At 42.3% G+C, this 20,070-nt stretch overlaps 1 protein-coding gene across 1 annotated transcript; it reads left to right on the top strand.

Annotated features, from left to right (window-relative positions):
• The first annotated feature begins 484 nt into the window (after positions 1–484).
• LOC138481697 (large ribosomal subunit protein eL19-like) lies at positions 485–1,065 on the top strand. The gene has a single exon (XM_069613831.1). It carries the CDS (start codon positions 485–487, stop codon positions 1,031–1,033), a length of 549 nt encoding a protein of 182 aa, XP_069469932.1. The 3' UTR covers positions 1,034–1,065.
• Positions 1,066–20,070: the final 19,005 nt, after the last annotated feature.

The raw sequence follows: 20,070 nt of genomic DNA, 5'->3' as shown, positions 1-20,070 counted from the left end.
TAATGGTACTAAACCTTATAATGTACATACATAGATACACACAGAGACTTTCACACTAGGTAATGAAGTGTAAACAGTCAAAAATTGACTGTTGATCTTACAAAGTAAGGGCAGGCTATTCTATGTAAAAGCTGAACATTTCCTTATACACATTCTGTAATTCAATAACTGAGCTTGTCGAGTGATTATTAATCCATGTGGTGCTGTTTGTTTCACGTATGCCTTAGCACATAGCAAAGGCTGAGGCTGGCATAGAGGAAGCATTGTATAGCACAGGCAGCTGACAATTATTTCAAATTCACTGGACGTTTTGAAGAAGTGAATTTTGAATATGTTGTTCCAAAGCAAGTTCTTTTGTACAAGTGTTGCTGTAAAGGACAGATGGATATGAAAAGTAATTCAGAAAAGCAGGATACTACTGTAATGAACAGGACTTGTAAATGTTCCACATGTATGTTTTCCGTTCTTCGGCCGTGCCGTTGACATGATTTTGCTCCGGCTTCAGAAGAGGCTTGCCTCTAGTGTCCTACTCTGCGGCATGAAAAAAGTATGGTTGGATCTGAACGAAACCAATGAGATCGCCAATGCAAACTCTCGTCAGCAGATCAGAAAACTGGTTACAGATGCTCTCAGTATCCGCAAACCTGTGACTGTTCGCTCCCGTGCCTGCTGCATGAAGAAGACACTTGCTCACAGAAAGGGCAGGCACATGGACACTGGTAAGAGAAAGGGTACTGCCAATGCTCGTATGCCAGAAACGCTGTTGTGGATGAGGAGGATGAGAATCTTGCGCCATCTGCTCCGCAGATACAGGGAATCCAAGAAGATTGATTGCCACATGTACCACAGTCTTTATCTGAAGGTCAAGGGTAATGTGTTAAAAAACAAGTGTATCTTGATGGAGCACATTTACAAGCTGAAGGCAGACAAAGCTAGCAAGAAGCTCTTGACTGACCAGGCTGAAGCTCGCAGGTCTAAGACTATCGCAAGAGACGCGAGGAATGGCTGCAAGCCAAGAAGGAAGAGATCATAAAGACTCTCTCAAAGGAAGAGGAGACCAAGAAGTAATCTTTCCATCTGTGTTTAAATAGATTCCATCAGTGTCAATAAAACATCCAGACCTAAGAATTGCTCCTCTGTCCATCCTCGGTAGCGCATCTGCCTGCTGTGTGCCTGTGCGGTACACTACCCTATCTTGTGATTTTCCTCATAGCCCGAGTGTTATGTTTGATTAGAGGTGCTATTAGTTACCCTGACTTGAAGATCTGCCCATCCCAGCAAAATACCTTCTCACAAGTGTCAAAACAATGCCTTGCACTCACTCAGACTGCATACAATCCTCTGTCCAAAATGGAGTAATGTAACTTGTGCACGTCCTATGTGCAACAAAATAATTGTATTCATGACCAGCATGTCTCAATTGAGTAGAAAACACGCCTGTTGGGACGCAGGGCTGTTTAAAGGCCTACTTGGTAGGTGTGCATACCTGGAGTAGAAGGTTTAGAGCTAGTGGTAGTTCCACGAAGGCGAGCAAACCTACACATTGCTGAGGGTTCGAACAATCCTCTCCCTTGCTGCAATATATTACTGAACGCTGCTTTACCCCCGTAATTAATTGCAAAGAGTACTCTGCGAGTGAGAGCTCATTTGTGTGGTGTAGATACGCTGCAGATTAGTGCAAACAAAGTACCCATTTGATTGTGCTGAAACTGTCATATATTGAAACTGAGCTGCTCATAAAAATGAGAACTCCATGGTTGGTTTACAGAATATCTATTGGTACGTTCCATAGACATGTATGTTCCTTGTTACATTGCGATTTCGAGCCTTGATACAAAAGGCTCTTTCTTTAATTGAGATACGAGGATTAAATATAGCAAATTAAGCCTATTGGTATCCAAATATGGCAAGTGCAGGAAAAAAAATAATACAATAAATTGAACCTCAGCTGCTTAAGTACGCAGTTCAGAAAAATGTAAATTTACAGGTGGGGAATTAGCTACTAGAACCTTACATTTGCAAGTTTTCATAAAACTTACGTGGTTAAAACCTACCATTCATTTCAGCCGCTGGGACATCCCGAGTCATTAAATTGTAGATCACCATTTTATACAAATAAACATTCGTGTAGCTGTGCCCAAATGTTTCCATCATTGCGTTAATAAAAAAATAGTGTCTTCTGAATGCTGATCGTCTTCACCAAAAACTAGCAGCAAGAGATCAATACCCGGGATTTCTGTAACTTGGGGGAAAAAAGTCACTTTCTAAAATTGAGCCATTTGTAATACAACTGCTGATGACATCACACCTAAGAGTAAAGACTGCTATCTTGTTGTGGGGGCAGCATGTAATTAACACTATTTTTAAATGGGCTGTTACCAACTAAATTACCAACTAATCTAGTTACGTTCCGAAGTATCACACATTGATAACCGTCCCAGGCTATTCCGATTTGGCTCAACAGCAACTTTACGGATTAAAAAAAAAATGTTTTTATTAATTTCTTTTTTTTGTTTTTGTTGCTTGATGGGTGGAAGTCTTCCGACATTGCCTGAAAGGTAACAAGACGATCCCAACATTTGCCCAATAGGGTGATATAATCCCTCTCCTCAGAAATGGAATTACCAAATAAAACTTAAACTATTTTTTAATTTGATTCTCAAGCATGCAGTAACTCGATTGTTTTACTTATCCATGCGTAATAATCAGTACAATTGTCTAGAGGCCATCCCAAAAACCAAAAGCAAAAAGACAACGATAACTTGTAACCCCTGCTTGTATAGTTCAGTCTACCGTTCCCTTGATCCATCAGAAGTGTAGCTGCACAGTTTCCGAAGCAGGCTCTCATGCATCATAGTAATTGCCTTGCTTATAATTACCTCTCTGAGAGTTTTCATACCTCCCACCACCAGACCCACACGAACACCCTATGCCAATCTGCTACCAGTACCCTTAGTGAAACGGGCTAGAGGGAGAGGGTTCAAGCTTCCCTTTCATTGCAGCTAAGGAATGGAACTCCCTCCCACTCACCCTCCGATCCGAACCCTCACACCTCGCAAAGCCATCAAAACCAGACTTTTTGCCTAAACCCTTCACGCAAACCATGGAAGCTCCGAAGCCAAGCCAACTGCGGACGTAGACTACAAACAAGTGTGTGCAATATGCTATGTAACAACATGCAGCACACTCTGTAACTATGTGCACCCTGTCGCCCCCATGTAGCACATCCTGCATAACCATGTACATCTATGTGATATTGTAACTAAGCCGATACTATGTAACAGCGCCACGATGCCTCTGGGCTGCTTTGTGCACTTTATAAATACAAATAAATAAAGTATGAAATGCTATCACCATGACAAGCTTCCTACGCAAGCACTTTTACCACCCGGCATACCAGCGAAATGCCCTTGCAAGTGGCAGTTGGGCTCACAATGCACACAGCTACTCACAGCAAATTCATCCTTCCGTTTCTGCCTAGCATGGGATCTTCTATGGATAATGCCAGAATCCTTCGGTTTGAGACACGGATGGACACAGAGGTAATAAAACGCGTGGAGGATCTTAGGTTTTTCAGAGTTGGTCACAGGCAGTTTTGTCTATTGTGCTGCTGACAACATTGACTTCCTCGAGGATACTCTATATGGTGAAGGAACTTTGCACGGTGCAGTTATGGTGGTCTATCGGAAGGAGGAGTCAGATGTCCTAAGCCCAATTGAAATATCAGGACAATCGTCCCTTCGATCACTGCGGAAGATTCCTCAGTCCCTGTCTGAAGTCATGTCTCAAAACATTCACAAAGGGTGTATACCCCACAATCCTGTAAGCAGTCAAATCACTGATTATACAGAGAGGAATAAGGTTATTTTAGATTCCAACAGGCTTGAGGACCTACTTTGGATAATGGCAGAAGTCTTGCCGTTGAGTGATTTTCAAGACGGTTTCGAAGAAGACTTGCTAGATACACATTGTAATCTCACTGAAGAAACCAAGACTGATGAATGTGAGACAGTCAGAACCGCTCACTACAGTTCCGACTTGGGTAGCTTACAATTCCATTATAAGTGATCCTCCAAATAAAGACGATGGAGAAAATAAAATCAGTTGTCACCCCAGAATCAAAAACAGTTCTAACATTGGATCTTGGCCTTTACAAATCTGTTTTAAAATTCAATGTGGCTAAAAAAGACTTGTCAAAGTACTTGATGCTTCACCAGCTGAGTGACATATAATGGCGATGCTTCAAGCTATTGTTTCTTTCTTGGATGGTACAGGCATTGAGCCCACCGTAACTGTACTTTATGATGCAAATTTTGTGGCACAATTCTATTAGGGAAGTGCATAAGGAGAGCAGTTGAAGCACACACATCACTAAGGCTTGCACTTTTCAAATGCATCATTGATGAACTTTACAAAGAGCACGTTCAAATCAAGGAAAGAATCGAGGGTGAGCTTAAGAAGTTACTTAAAAGTTTCCAAGAGGTTTATTCCCAACAAAACAAAATCAGTCCATAATTACGTTGTGACAGTTCTGACACATTTGAATGTGATGGCCAGAATAGAAGCATTTGAGGCTAAAGAATCTCAAGAAAAGCCAACACTCGGAGTTGCTCTTCAGTACATTCATATGGTGGACACAATGCTTTTATTTATCATTTCCGTCCGAACTGCAAGCCCAGTTTGGGGTGAAACGCTTTATTGTATTTTTTGCACGGGTGTAATCTCGGCTGTCCACGAATTGAATGAAATAAAGGATGTTTTATGGAGAAAAATATGGGAGTGACGTACTTTTTTGAATGAAGGGGAGGAGTGGCGCTGTAAACTGCTAATTTGCAGTTTGTTTTCTTCTCATATTCACATGTGCCAAACACGTATACAGCAGGCACCCACGCTGAACAAGATTAAGGTCACAAATCAAGGCAGAGCACGATGCCAACAACTTTGGGAAACTCTTTTCAATATATATCACTAACAAAAAACATTGTTAAAGGGACGTTATGGTTAAGTTGCACTACTAAAAAAAACCTATCAAATTCATTGGAAAAACTTTCCTACAGGGACGTTATGGTTACAGGTAAAACCGAAAACCCCCAGAAATTCACCAGTTATGGTAAGGTACGCAAACATAACTCGCGCTACCACTGTGCACTGCAAGGACTAACACCCATGACCTCGAAGATGACATCACAAATGTCATTGATGACATCACTGATGCCACCACATGCCTGGCTCCCTCTTTTTTTGTTAACTGATATATGTAGGGCAAGTGGTTTTCTTCACTGACAGGCAGGACGTGAACATTCAAAAGGTACTATATGTATAGACCTTACCCATCTCATATGTCCTTACACTCTTTTCCTAAGGGGTCAGTCACATCATGTGATACATGTGATACATGTACATAGGGGAAGAAGCAGGCCTGAAACACAGCAAACATTTCTGTGCATGAAGATAATCAGTTAGGTTATGAACACGTACTGGTAATATTGCTGCTTTTTTGGTTAATTTACTTTCCCGGTATATGGGCATATTTGTGTGCGTTGTGGTATCTTTATGGTTTGTATGTAGTAGTACAAATATGTAGTAAGTGAGGGGGTATTTGCTACTTATTACATGTTTGACAGTACGCAAAACTCTATGGTGTATGCTGCAGACAATGCCTATGTTTCTGCATGAGGTGGTTGCTACACTGGAAAGAAGTCTGTAGTGCAATGGTGTTCATAGCAATAGATTGTGTACTGAATGATGTATCTCATGATAGTTCTCCCAATCACCTCTGATAGTTTTGTGGCAACATTATATTGACACTCCCTTGTGGAGGCTTGTTATTAAAACTAAAGCCACATGTGATGGCATCTTTGAGGTCATGGGTATTCGTCCTTGCAGTGCACAGTGATAGCACAAGTTATGGTTGCATACCTTACCATAACTGGCAAATTTCTGGGGTTTTTCGGTTTTACCTGTAACCATAACGTCCCTGTAGGAACATTTTTGCAATGAATTTCATAGGTTTTCTAGTAGTGCAACTTAACCATAACATCCCTTTAACAATGTTTTTTGTTAGTGAATTTCATAGGTTTTTAGTAGCGCACAGTAACCGGAACATTGCTGTAGCATAGTGTTTTCTGTGAAGATGATAGCTGTTTGGTACTGCAACGAAACCATAATGTCCCGTTACCAACCGTTTGTCACCGATTCCTTGGCTGCCATCATGATGAACTTGTGGAAAGGCCAAAATCTCTGGTGTATGTATCCATTTGTGCTACCCCTTCATTTTCCTAATAGTGTTGGTGCATCTTAGCAATTACAGATGTACATGGTAAGTGGTGGTGAGTGGTTTCTCTTTTTGTGTTATCATTGCATGCTGCATCTGTGCTGAGATGACTGCAGGTGAGGAATGTGGACGTTTCCTAGGGAGACTGCACCTGGCCGGAGTATGTGCAATCACATTGCAAGTATCCGTAGGACTCCATTAGTGGCTGCATGTCCACATCTTCTAATGCACTTTTCAAATTATTGTGGGAGCGCACGTGTATCCGCTGCACAGCTATACCCATGCGTAGGGCATCCTCTGTGCGCTCGTAACACCGGCCCTGCCGCCAGCCCTAAGGATTCATACGGTATGGACTGTTAGGGAGAATTCTCATAAAAGTGCTAATTGCCTCTACCTTAGAGCCTTCCAGCTCTTTTGCTAAACTTTGGGACTTTGAACTTTTCATTTTCAATGTGTTTTCTGTGTTTGTTACTTTGGTTATGGAGTTTTAGGCAACGACATAGGCATAATCTTTTCTTGTGTGTCACACAGCACCCTCAGTGCAGTGGCACAGGGATGTCTTTCAGACTTCCCAAGGTCTAAATAATTTCTCTGGGACTGACTACTGTCTCCTAGTAGAAGTAAAGTTAAATTGACTTTTTAAAATGCTAGACCCAGCACACACTGCCTTACAGCAGAGTGCTGGAGGGAATACCTAGTATTCCCTATGCCTAGAAAACTCATGTAGCACTGAAATGCTACCCTCTCAGAACGGCTGGTGGCAGTGGTATTACCATGATTTTCCAGACCGCGACCCGTTTAAACGCTCCGGCAGCTAAAATCCACCAGAGCCATGTTTTTCAAGATGGCGTCTGAGCCCCCTCTGTAAAAACAGGTTCCGATCGACTTTTTTCATCATTTCTTTTTGAAAAGGTCCTTCTAGTGTTTGTCTCTGCGCGCCAAATCCGGTTTGGTCCCTTTGTTCCATCGTCTTTGATGGGCCTCAGTACTGAAGACCACCTCTGGCGCATGAGTGTCTGGGGTGGACAGGATGTGAGGGAGGTCCCTGAAACTCACTGTGCTTAGTCTCCCAGGAGACCCAAATGCACTCTGGCCTGATTGGCTGACTGTCCGGCAAGGACCTTCACCGTGCCGGGTGAGTGGCAGCTAGGCTGGAATGGATGGGAGAAAACTGTTTAAAAGCAGGTCTCGGGGACTTGGAAGGCAGAGTCGACCACTGGAATGAAAGAACCAAAGACGAGCTGAAGGAAGACGACTGCTGCAACTCCTGGACCGTTGGTTTGCTCTGTGAAGCCCTGCTGCATGCCTGAATAGCCTGAAACTCCCTCGACAGAGAAGCCCCTTCAAGGACGACTTCTTCCCTTTAGCTGGTGGGAACAACCAACTCGCAAGCCACCTGGAAACCATCCCCATACTGGTTGAATTTTCTTCCTTCAGAGAGCTGAGGAAAATTGATAACCAGTGAGAAGGATAGCAGCTTGTGGACTTTAAGGCCCTCACACCTTAAACCGATCTTTTGACAAGCTTGTGGATCCGTCTCCTTGCAGTGCAGGAACCTCCCGACATGCTCCCTCTTGTCCCCATGACTGCGGACCAGGAACAGTGAGATCTGCAGGAACTTCCAGGAACAATTGCCTCAGCTACAGCTTTTCTTCATTACCAATGTACTGTGCAAACGCGGTTGAGAAATCCTCTCTGCCGCGGTGAAAGTTCGTGAAACTTTCCAAACTTTGGAGTCTTGTTCGCTCCTAATCCGACATATAACTCTTTTTCGTGCAAACTACTCCTGAGAACATTGGCAAAGACTTAACCGTTTACTACCAGAACTGTGCTTTCCTATCCAAGACACTGATCCATTGACTTTGGCCCAGGCCTTTTGAATTGAACTGCCTCTTGTAGTGAACTGAAACTATTTGCCCTGCCTAAGAAAATATTTGTGCTTAATTCTTATAACTTTGTCTTTTTGCTCCCTTTTTAAAGTTACTGAAGTGCCATTTTGCTCCCACTTCTGGGGAGCCTAACTTGTTCATCACGTATTGGTTTGGTACTGCAGTGTATTATAGTGCGATATTGAGCTGCTTGTTGCTAGTGGAATGTTTTCCAAATGACTGTGAAAATAAATTAATATGGTTTTACCAAGAAAGCTTGAGTAAGTGTTTGTTTGAACCACTGTGATTGCAAGTCCTTTGTGTAACACCTTGTACTGCTCACATCCCTCTTGAGATGAGTCTGGCTGCTCAGCCCTGCTACCACAAAACTGTGTAGTACAGACCTATTCCAAAGGTGAGATTGTGCTTACACCTGTAGTCTTAATTGTGTGTAGTGTTCCCAAAGGGTACTGCATGTAATTCTGCCTAACAGCGACCCCATTTCAAGTACTCCTGCCGACTACGTGGGTAGCTCTGCAACCATACCAAGGTTTTGCTGCAGCAAGCCTGGCTGTATGAGGCCTACTGGTAAACAAGGAACAGCAACCTGCAGTGTAACAGGGCGTGTTAAATGTGGCATTAATGTGCTTGAGGTGCTGCTTTCTTTTCCATGACCCGTGAAACAGACACACCGGCTCTGCACTGAACATTGTGACAGAAAGTGTCAAGTGGTCGCCTGCGGGTCGTACAGTTGAAGAAAACATGTAACTGCAGGTGGGACAGTTTGTAGTGACTCTGCAAAATGGCAAATGTGGTGCGGCTTGGTCACGCACATAGTGCATGTAAAGCCAAGTAAGCAAAGAACAGAATGTGCACAACTCAAACAATGTCAGTGGTGGTTAGGAAAGAACTGTAGCCACATGGGTCGCACTGGCTAATTGTTTTTCTGCTCTATGTAATGAAGCTGTGTTTGCGTGTTGTTGTAAACATTCTTGTCTTCCAGAATGTATGCATTTCCGTGAATGCTACTTCTACGGCTGATGGCGCAGCATGAAGTGTTTGTAGTGCATGTGACGACAAATGAAATGGAAACACAAGGGACCAGTGGGCAGACTACCGCCCTTCCAACAATGCAGTAGGTTAATTTCATGTACAGCATTTTCCACATCTGCTGCGGCCAACAACTGGGGCACTCCTATAGGGCAGCGGGGCGCTAAAACATTCTTGCAGACCATATGCCGCGCTACAGACCCTTATCCTGCAAAGGGCGTTGTATTGTGCATGTACAGCAACGCGCTACTCTACAGAGGGAAGGTACTTGGAAGTGCGTGGAAAGGGTCCTTCGGGGAGCATGGCAATGACTAGCGCCTATGTAGGTGAGGACCACCCAATAATTCTGTCTCTCGGCATGTCCCCTATGGTATCCATGCAGGTGCAGCCCCTTTTGTACTGGGCCTTTCCTGCTGTTCCTTCTGTGGCGTGTTTTAGAAGACCAAAATAAACAGAAAAGAATTCGGAAAGGAAAAAAGGAAAATAAAGAAAGCTCCTTTCAGAGATGAACAATAGAATTGCCAAAGAACGGTGGCACGGCGTAGTTGAATCGGGTGGAAAGGGAGTCGCTGTAGAAAGCAGTTTCTTGACATGTCGCAGAGTGTTATGAAGAGTTTCAGTGCACAAAACTTACTATAAAAATTCTTCCACAACTTTCAACAAGGGCACCAAGGCAATTTGGATAGGGTGTGCAGGAATCGGGGTGGCAGGAATAGTAAGATGAACGTTATTGCTGGGGGAAAGTGTTCGTGCAGTGAAACGTCATATTCCTATGTGTGAAGTACGCCATTGGCACATGTCTTAGAAAGGCACATCTAGATTTCTTTGCAATATACTGTGTGTTCTCCATTTGTGGACCAAATGAAAAATAACGCAGCCACATCAGTGTCTGCGTACTGTGATACAAAGTTATGCAGGAGATCGGAAACAGACGCATGACCTGGGCAAGTGCCTCCTTTATCGCAAACGGCACTGAAACTCATGTAACATGCTGCATAATTTTCTCTCCACAATGAAGAACAGTAATGTCGGCATGATTGCGCGTCACCACAGTGTCACACAGGCAAACCAAAATCAGTCAATTCATTGTAGGTACTCCATAGCACTACACATCCACATGATAGAAATCACAATGAGCAGCTACTGCATAGTGTTTTCCAATCACTTTCAATCAATGTATTTCAAACTCCCCCAACACCCACATGCTGTGGCTCGTGAAACACACAGCCATAACTGCACCTACTGCATTCCTGTCGACAACTACACTGTGTGCCACAGTTTGTGCGTACACACCATACCCAGAAACCTTATTGGCCAATCCCGTAGCCTCTACAGGCCCATTTCTATGGCCGTCATTTGCAAAAGTGGCGTATCTAACACATGCCACCCTGCAGGTATCGCGATATCTGTGGACTTTCGGTGCTGTGCGGGCGCGGGAGTGGGGGAATAACTTTCAACCAGGGTAGGGGACGTCATTGGTTGTGGCGGCTCTAAAAAGAGCCTTTTTTTAAAATTATTTTTAAAGGTGCTTGCATAGAAACACCTTTTTTGTGATTTTTATAAGTAGTTTTGTGTTTTGTATGTCAGCTTACATTCTTACAATAGGATCTTCAGTGCAGCCTGTACATTGTGAAACACAATGCCATTGCCACTGGTCGACAAAGACATTCCATTTGCTTTGAAAATGTGTATATGGTCACTTCCTCTCATAGATCCAAGAGTGACCATGTATAGTCATGTAACCCCTCTGTTATTAGAGACAGACAAAGACTATCCCCATTTTGTGAATGGAGGAGTGGAAAATAGACCCTAGCCAAGAGGGGTTTCCACAAAGTGGAAACCACATTACACACATAACAGGCTACCACCAGCCGAGCCACATGACTATTACCAGAGTGGGACAGTTCCCTCTCTGGGACACTGGGCACATTTAGATACCCCTGTCTTACAAAGCATAAGGGTTTCTGAGACAGAGCACAAAGTCAGCCCCTCTGTCAGGTTTCGGATTTAGCCTGGCTGAGAGGAAAAATAGTCAAAGCCAGAAAAATGTACACTTGGCTATCACATCAGGCAACACCAGGCTTTCTACCTTTCACTTCTGTAAGCCTCTCATTTTTGGAGACCTTTATTTTTCGTCTCCCAAATGTACACTCATCTTTCAGAAGTTGCTTCTTCTGGTGGTGTATTTTTCCTCTACAGCCATCAGATATGTGCTCTAATTGTCTTGATGGAAATGTCAGCAGATATTTAGTACAAGGAGGAATGGATTTATAGTACGCTGTTTGATAATGGGCTTACCTTTCTACAGGCAGATTTTTCTTACTAAGCATTACTGCCCAGACTCTTTGGCATGGAACGATGCCTGTTTTGGTCAATCGTTCTTAACCGCATTCTCATACCTCCAATATTGGTTCAAAAGAAACTGTTTCCCACCATCCTGGATTATTGTACTGCTATGTGAGTCTTAAAAAAGATGAGGAGTCTGTGGGTGGAAGATCATATCCATCACAACATTCTCAAAGGTAAACTATCTTTGGTTTTTAAGAAGCAGGTAAGTGTTTGTGGCCCTTGGCCCTCTTTGCCGCCATTTTTTGAGCCCCCAGACCTGTGTTGGCCCCTCTGTGCACCCACCATCTCCCCGCTTGCACTTCCCGATCCTCTGCCCTCCCGCCTACCTACTGCCCCGGTCCCTGATTGGAATTTTTCAATGTTGGAAGGGCTACTGCCTGTGCTGCTCCACACTCATCTGCTTTGGTTTTAAGAAGCAGGTGTTTGTGAACCAAGACCCTCCTTGGCCCTCTTGGTTGCCATTTCTTGAGCCCCCAGACCTGTGTTGACCCCTCTGTCCACCCACGCTCTCCCTGCTTGCACTTCCCGATCCTCTGCCCTCCCACCTCCCTGGCCGCCCCCCATCCCTGATTGGTGCAATTTTCCAATACTGGAAGGGCTACTGCCCGTGCTGCTCCACGCTCACCTACTTTGGATTTTAAGAAGCAGGTGAGTGTTTGTGGCCCAAGACCCTCTCTGGCCCTCTTTTCCACCATTTTTTCGAGCACCCAGACCCGTATTGGCCCCTCTGTCCACCCACCCTCTCCTCGCTCGCACTTCCGGATAGACTGCCCTCCGGCCTCCCAGCCCGCCCCCCCTGTCCCTTATTGGCCATCCCCACGATCATAACTGAACATCCCAGGACAGCCCCCTGCCCATGCAGCCCCTGCGGCTAAGGACCCCGATGCAAAGGGCAGCTCCAACAGAGGCGGCTCCAGAAAGTGTCAGCAGGTATCCACAGGAGAAGCCAGTGGCCAGCTATCAACTAGCACCAACCACCTTAGTAAGTGTGGCATGGGTGAGGAGAAGAGCAATTACTCTACTCCAAAACCCCTGCAACTCCACACTACCCTACCTTTGAACTGTGATTGTTAATATATGCCACACTTAAACTGAATTGTAAATGTCAGCATGTGCCACACCTTGATGTAATGGTGAATATTAGCCTGCGTTGCATCTAGATAGGATCGTGAATGTTAGCATGAGCCAACTTAGACAGAAGTTGTCCATCATTTCAAGATAATTGAGAACATTAGCATGTGCCAGACCCAGACTGGATTGTGAATGATGCAATGCCGCACGTGGTTAGAATTGTGAACTTTAGCCTGTGCCAGACCTAGTCAGGGTTGTGAATGTTGAGCTGTCCATCATTTGAGCCCCCTCACGGCTCTGATACTGTTCCCTGCTCCCACTTCCTCCTTCCACCCTCCTCCCGGCCAGCACCCGCAACCTGATTGGCAGAAATATTGATGGTGCTGAGGCTTATGGCCTGTACTGCTCATGACCATTAGCCTGCGTCGCATCTAGATAGAATTGTGCTTGTTAGCATATCCCATCATGTGCCACACCTAGATGGAACTGTGAATGGTAGCATGTGCCACACTTAGATGAATTCATTAACATTACCTAGGGTTGCATCTAGATAGAAATGTGATTGTTTGCATGTTCCACACCTAGATAGAATTGTGAATGGTAGCATGTGCCACATTTAGAAGGAATTATGAATAGTAGCATGTGCCACACTTGGATAGAACTGAGAATGGTAGCATGTGCCGCACTTAGATGGAATTGTGAATGGTCGCATGTGCCTCACTTAGATGAAATTGTGAACATTAGATTGGATCGCATCTAGATAGAATGAAATTGTCAGCATGTCCCACACTTTGATGTAATTGTGAATGGTGGCATTTCCCACACTTCGATGGAATTGTGAATGATAGCATGTGCCTCACTTAGATGAAATTGTGAACATTATATTGAATTGCATCTAGATAGAATGAAATTGTTAGCATGTCCCACACTTTGATGTAATTGTGAATGGTGGCATTTCCCACACTTAAATGGAATTGTGAATGGTAGCATGTACAACACTTAGATAGAATCATGACCATCAGTCTGCGTTGCATCTGGATAGAGTTGTGAATGTTAGTATGTCCCAGCATGTCCACACCCTGATGGAAATGTGAATGGTAGCATGTGCCTCACTTAGATGAAATTGTGAACGTTAGCCTGAATCGCATCTTGATAGAAATCAGAATGTAAATGTTAGCATGCCTCACACGTGTCACTGTGTACCCTGCTTTCCTGTGCTCCATACTGTTGGTATATATCCGAATGCCCTTCTCCTGTCGCTGTAATCCCAACCCCCTGTCACTGTGTGTCCGTGTGTCGTTGTGTTCCCTGCCATCCTGTTCACGTGCCTGGTCTCGGGCGCTTTGAAGATAACTGTCATATCACATCACTACGCTTACTCTCTACTATGACCCATCATTCAACTAGAACACAGCTATACCCCTGACAAATTCGGCCTAGCTGTCCACATATGAATACTACCACATGAACACCTCATCACCCTAATAAAACGCAGCTAGCCAATGTCATTCTGGCATTGCTGCTCACATAATCCATCCTTCAGGACTAACGCAGCCAGAACCCAGTCTGGGTGTCCACCCACCAGACTGCACACATCCAACTGATATCTACGGCACCACACCTAACACTAGGATGCAGCTACCATCCAGCAATTACATCAGCTGCACACATATCTGTTGCACCCTATGACACTATCTCCCTCTACTGACCAGAATTGCGGTTCCCGAGGGCGTTCAACCTACGAGCGCTTTGAGATCATACCAATGATATATAGAGTGCTATATAAATGCCAAGTAACATATATCAAGAACCAATGTTCTCATTCCCACAGGAGAACATCCCAGCAGCATTCAAGAAGTCACACATGCTTCTGCTGAGGATACTCCTTTCGACCTCTGGCTGGTGATAGGAATAATTGGAATAGTCCCGTATGATTCTCGGTGGGATACATGAGAAAAGCACCTTGGCAGTGGGGAAAATGCACTTCACTGCTTTCATCACCACCTTCAGTTGACGGTGCACACGGGAACAAGCCATGGAACCCAAATGGAATGTTCCATGGTGCACAACCACACCATGTACGCTAGCTGAAGTGGCCACTCGTCGACATACTGCAAGTACAGTGCTGAAACTGCTCACATCGTCATAGCACCACAAAGTGTCCACTCCCTCAAAATCGAAATTGCCATGAAAGCATTTTTTGACGGCATACTGGAACAGATCTTCTAAAAAAACATCACTGACTATCAAGACAGTGCGTCTCGCCATCTCCGCCTGCCACCCTTACTACATAGACTAATAACAAAAAATATTGCTGCCTTTTCATGTAACGCACACCTGATTGGACAATCCCCACAGTCCAATTTCCATTGGCCAGCATGGTGAGAAGCACAGAATGTTGCACGTGTGCTTCCCCAAGTACCGCGAGGGCCGCGCCCCTGTAAAGCAGGAGGAGAGTCCTTCCATTTGCTGCCCTTTCCTGTAATGCACACCCTGAGCACCTGATTGGACAATCCCCACAGTACCATTTCCATTGGTCAGCATGGTGAGAAGTGCACATTGTGGCACGTGCACTTTCCCAAGTACAGCGAGGGCTGCGCCCCAGTAAAGCAGGAGGAGTCCATTTTCCTATTGGCATGCTTTCCTGTGACGCACACCCTGAGCACCTGATTGGACAATCCCTACAGTCCCATTTCCATAGGCCAGCATGGTGAGAAGCACAGAATGTGGCACTTGCACTTCCCCAAGTACCGCAAGGGTCGGCCTAGAGTTAAGCAGGAGTCCTTCTTTCTATTGCTGCACACCCTAATCACCTGATTGGACAAACCCCACAGTCCCGTTTTCATGGCTGCCATCTGCAAAATCTCCGGATGTGGCTTTCGTGCTGCGTGGGGGAATAACTTGCAAGCAGGGTAGGGGGAGTTTGTGGTAAGGGGTGGCTCTTAAAGGAGCCTTTTTTTAGATGCTTCTAGAGCATGAGAAAATGAGAAAATCACAAAAGAAATTGAAGAAATAAAACAAAAAATAGAGAAATTAAACCTACCGGAAGTTACTTATAAGAATTATCAAATAATGCATGAGTATCTTCAAAAATTTGAGGAAGAGTTAAAAATGAAAAAACAGAAGGAATTCATCTGAGATGAAAATGATTACCTACAAAAAGGAATATATACATTTCAAAGGAAATATGATCAGAAATCATTTAAAAAAACCAAAGCAACACAAAAACCGGGAGTTACAAAAATTGTTAGCCCACATATATCACCGTTATCATCAGACATAGACTCTTGTCAGTGACGCTGAGCAACAAGCAGAGTCTAGAGATGAAGAAGAAAGCACAATATTGGGAGAAGAAGACACTCCTGAAAATGAACAAGTGCCCTTTTTTGGAAGAGCTTCGGCTATACAAAAAAAGTCAACGTTTAAATATAATGAACTCAAATTCCAATTTAAGGTCCCAACGAAATACTTTGACAACAGTACCAAGTGGAGGAGAGGCAAGAGAGGAGGACAAAAACACTCAAAGAAAACAACAAGGAATGCTAACAAGATCGAAGCTGAGAGGGAATCAGAGGTAGACTTAGTTCTTAACCACTCTAACCAGGAAATAGATGCTGACTTAAACTCAGCACTCGATAAGGGCCTTTCCTTCAGCCCTTCCAATAAAATGGACTATTTTCAGATGCAACTAGATCTTTATAGATTCTGCAGATAGTTGAAATTAAATAAATACTTTGAGGAGAATCCCAAGCAAAAAACACAGTTTGAAGTGATATCAACCCCTTCAGTACTAACAGAAGAGCTTGTAGAGCAAACGGTTGATTTACTGAACCTAGCTGGAGACGATGAATTTACAGTACAAAAATATATAGAGGAACAAGAAATAGACACTTTTCTATCAGAGGAAACAAAGCTAAAACCAACTTCTAAATTTACACCAAATTTCAACTCAGAAAATGTGATTGACCTTTCCCGAAAAGCTGTGAAAGAGGATCTAAGGAAAAATTACTTAGGAAATCAGAAAAGTAGATTTAATTATAATTTAACATCAAAAGAATGGAATGCAATTGCAAAGTTATCCAGAAATGAGGAAGTTATCATAAAAATGGTGGATAAAGGAGGAAAGTTGGTTCTAATGAACAGACAAGACTATATAAGGGAAGTCTCTAAACAACTAAATGATCAACAAAACTATGAAATATTGGAGCAAAATCCATTAAAAACAATTAGCCAAAACTTGGAATGAAATTAATAAAAACTGGCTTGAAATAGGTCTCTTAACAGAGGAGGAACACAGATATATGAATGTTCAGAATCCAATAATGTCCACGATTTACTTCCTCCCAAAAATACATAAGCATACCTTCCGACCCATAATAAATGGAATAGGTTCGATCACAGAAAGAATATCACAATTCATCGACATACATTTGCAACCTCTTACAATGCAATTGGCGTCTTTCATAAGAGACACAAAACATATTATTCAACAATTGGATTCAATCCCCTGGCAAAACAACTACAATTTGGCAAAGTTAGATGTTGTATCACTATATACTAGCATAAACCATAATCAAGGAATTACTGCATCTGAATTTTTTCTGAAAACAAGATCGATATCATTCAAGGAGGAGAACAATATGCTCTTGGAAATGTTGAACTTTGCCCTACAAAATAACATCTTTTGCTTTAACCAAAAAGTTTATAGGCAAAAGCAAGGCACCGCGATGGGGTCAAAATTTGCCCCATCATATGCCAATCTATTCATGGGCTACTTTGAAATAAAACATGCCTCGAAGCACAAGGCCTTTACCCACTCCAAGAACATCATCTTTTGGGGTAGGTTTATTGATGACATTTTTGTGATCTGGGAAGGAAACAAACTTGAATTTGATCAGTATGTGGAGTATTTAAATGAAAATGAATTTAATCTAAAATGTACTACTAATTTCAGCAAAGAGAAAATTCAATTTCTAGACTTAGAAATCTATGCAGCACATGAAAAAATCCATACAAATCTATATGTTAAACCAACTGCTGGCAACATCCTTTTACATGCTCAAAGCAATCATCCGAAGCATATCATATCAAACATCCTATATGGAGAAGTACTAAGAATTAAGAGGAACTGTAGCACAGAAGAAGCATTTGAAACCAATATAGAAAACATGATCACCAAGTTTACACAAAGAGGATACAAAGAGAAAAAAAGTAAAAGAATCAATCAAAAAAGCTGGAAAAATCTCAAGAGAGTATTTGTTGCGAGATAAACCAAGAAGAGATAAGCAACCAAGCAAAACTAAATTCATTACCACCTATGGCTCAGATGCATCAAAATTAAGAAAAATTCTAACAAAACACTGGAATATGTTGAAATTGGACAATGCCCTACTAAAACATATAGATGAAAAGCCAGGTATATGCTTTAGAAAAGCACCAACATTAAGAAACGAGTTAAGTCCCAGTCATCTTAAATCCACGGACAAGTCAGACATAAGAAGTATGTTCCATCAGCAACCAATTTATGGCTCATTTAAATGTGGAAATTGTAAATTATGTCTGCAAATGGTCAACGGAAAGAAAACAATCATGTTACCGAATGGTAAAGAACATAAAATGAAGCAGTTTATCAACTGCAACAGTAAATATTGTGGATATGCAATTGAATGTATTTGTGAAAAAATATATATAGGAAGCACAATAAGGAGTCTAAAGACAAGAGCATTTGAACATTTACGTGCTATAAGGAATCAAGACCTTAAATATCCATTATCACTACATTGCCTAATGGAACATAAAGGACTTAATGTGGAACAATTGAAAATCTATGGAATAGACAAAATTGCAGATCTGCCTCGAGGTGGAAACAAGGAACAAATCCTGAGACAAAGAGAATCAAGATGGATTTGTTCTATGGACACATGTGAGACTGGATTAAATTCAGAGAATGAATTCTGTAATTGGCTTTAAGAGAGAGTAATAATATTGCTGTAGAGAGAAAAAATATTGCTTAATTTTGATCAAACAAAAGTATTGCTTTAAAATTGTTGCTCGTTTCATACCAAAATAGGCAAACCTTTGTCACAAAAATTTATTTTGTTTTAAAAAAAATGCAAAAACAATATTCAAATGAAACATCTCTCCTTACTGGCACCATAAATATGCCACTAAGAATATACACGATGAAGTAAATCGTGTTATTCTTGTCCCTTTGCAATTGCAGCATCCAAAATGGCCGCCGTGCTGCACGTTAGTGGGTGATGATGTCACAGCGCACGCAAAAATGCAAGCGTGATCACGTCACACGCTAAAATCAGTATATAACACCGAATCGCTAGTAAATAAAGCACGCTAATAAAGGAGCTAGGTGACAAGCGGATCACCACAGAGTAACAGGTAAGCCAAGGAAACCCTGATTCCCCCTCATACTTAAAATCTTGATAGCATACTGGAATGTAACTTAATAATAATTTAACTTAAGTTAACTAAAACTTTAAAATATACCTATATGTGCTTTCTTGTTTAAATAGGGTATAAAACACCCAAAGGAAATTTAAAAGCTAACCAACAGGAAGTACATAAAGCAATGTTGAATGGTAAAATTGAGGCAAAACAAACCCAAAGTCCGTAAAATTGGTGAGTGTCATATACATGGAATTATTTTGTCAACAACTTGTTTTTTGAAAAATGTTTAGAAAATGTAAAAGCATTTGTCATCTGTTTTTCAAGTTAAATAATTTATCCTTCTCTGAATTAAGAATATAAAATGTATGTTTTCCCTTCTCTTTAAGAAAAGACAGCAATTATATCTCTCCTGAAGATCCTTTGTGAAATTAACAAAGGGGAAACACGTGTAGAGAGATAAAATTGAAAAAAGTGCTGTATATGAAATAAATACACCAAGGATTTTGAAAAAGTAACCAAGTGTGAAGAAAATTATTTGACACTCATAAGAATTTTAATATTTTAAGGGGAGTCGCAAGTGGAAATGTAAAAAAATTTGAAGAATGACTTACCCTACCTATGGCAATCTAGGTATTGACACAATAGCACAGCTGACAAACCCTACAATCATAAAAAAGCTAAAAAGAAAGAATTTGCCGGGAACAAAGTCCAGTAAAGGTTGCCAAGAGAGTGTTTAAAGCATGCTTCTAGAGAAACACCTTTTTTCGGTTTTTATTTGCTTTTGCGTTTTCTTGTGCTCACATTATTACAGTAAACTCTTCACCACATTCTGTAGACGGGCAAACAAAACTGTATTGCCAATGGGTGACAACAAAATGCCATTTTCTTGGAAAAACTCAGCATTTCCACAACTAATGAGGTCATTGTTGCAGAAGAACATTCCACGAGTGGACAAAAAAGTATACATGCTTCTGTTGATGAGACACCTTCATGTTGCGTCTGGCTCGGAACAACATCCATGAGCAGTGGCCCATACTCTTCGTGGTATTATGG

The sequence above is a fragment of the Ambystoma mexicanum genome, chromosome 5p (genome assembly GCF_040938575.1).
Source record: "Ambystoma mexicanum isolate Mex_15411 chromosome 5p, UKY_AmexF1_1, whole genome shotgun sequence".
NCBI classification, from domain to species: Eukaryota; Metazoa; Chordata; class Amphibia; order Caudata; family Ambystomatidae; genus Ambystoma; species Ambystoma mexicanum.
This window is presented reverse-complemented; position numbering and strand designations above follow the sequence as displayed.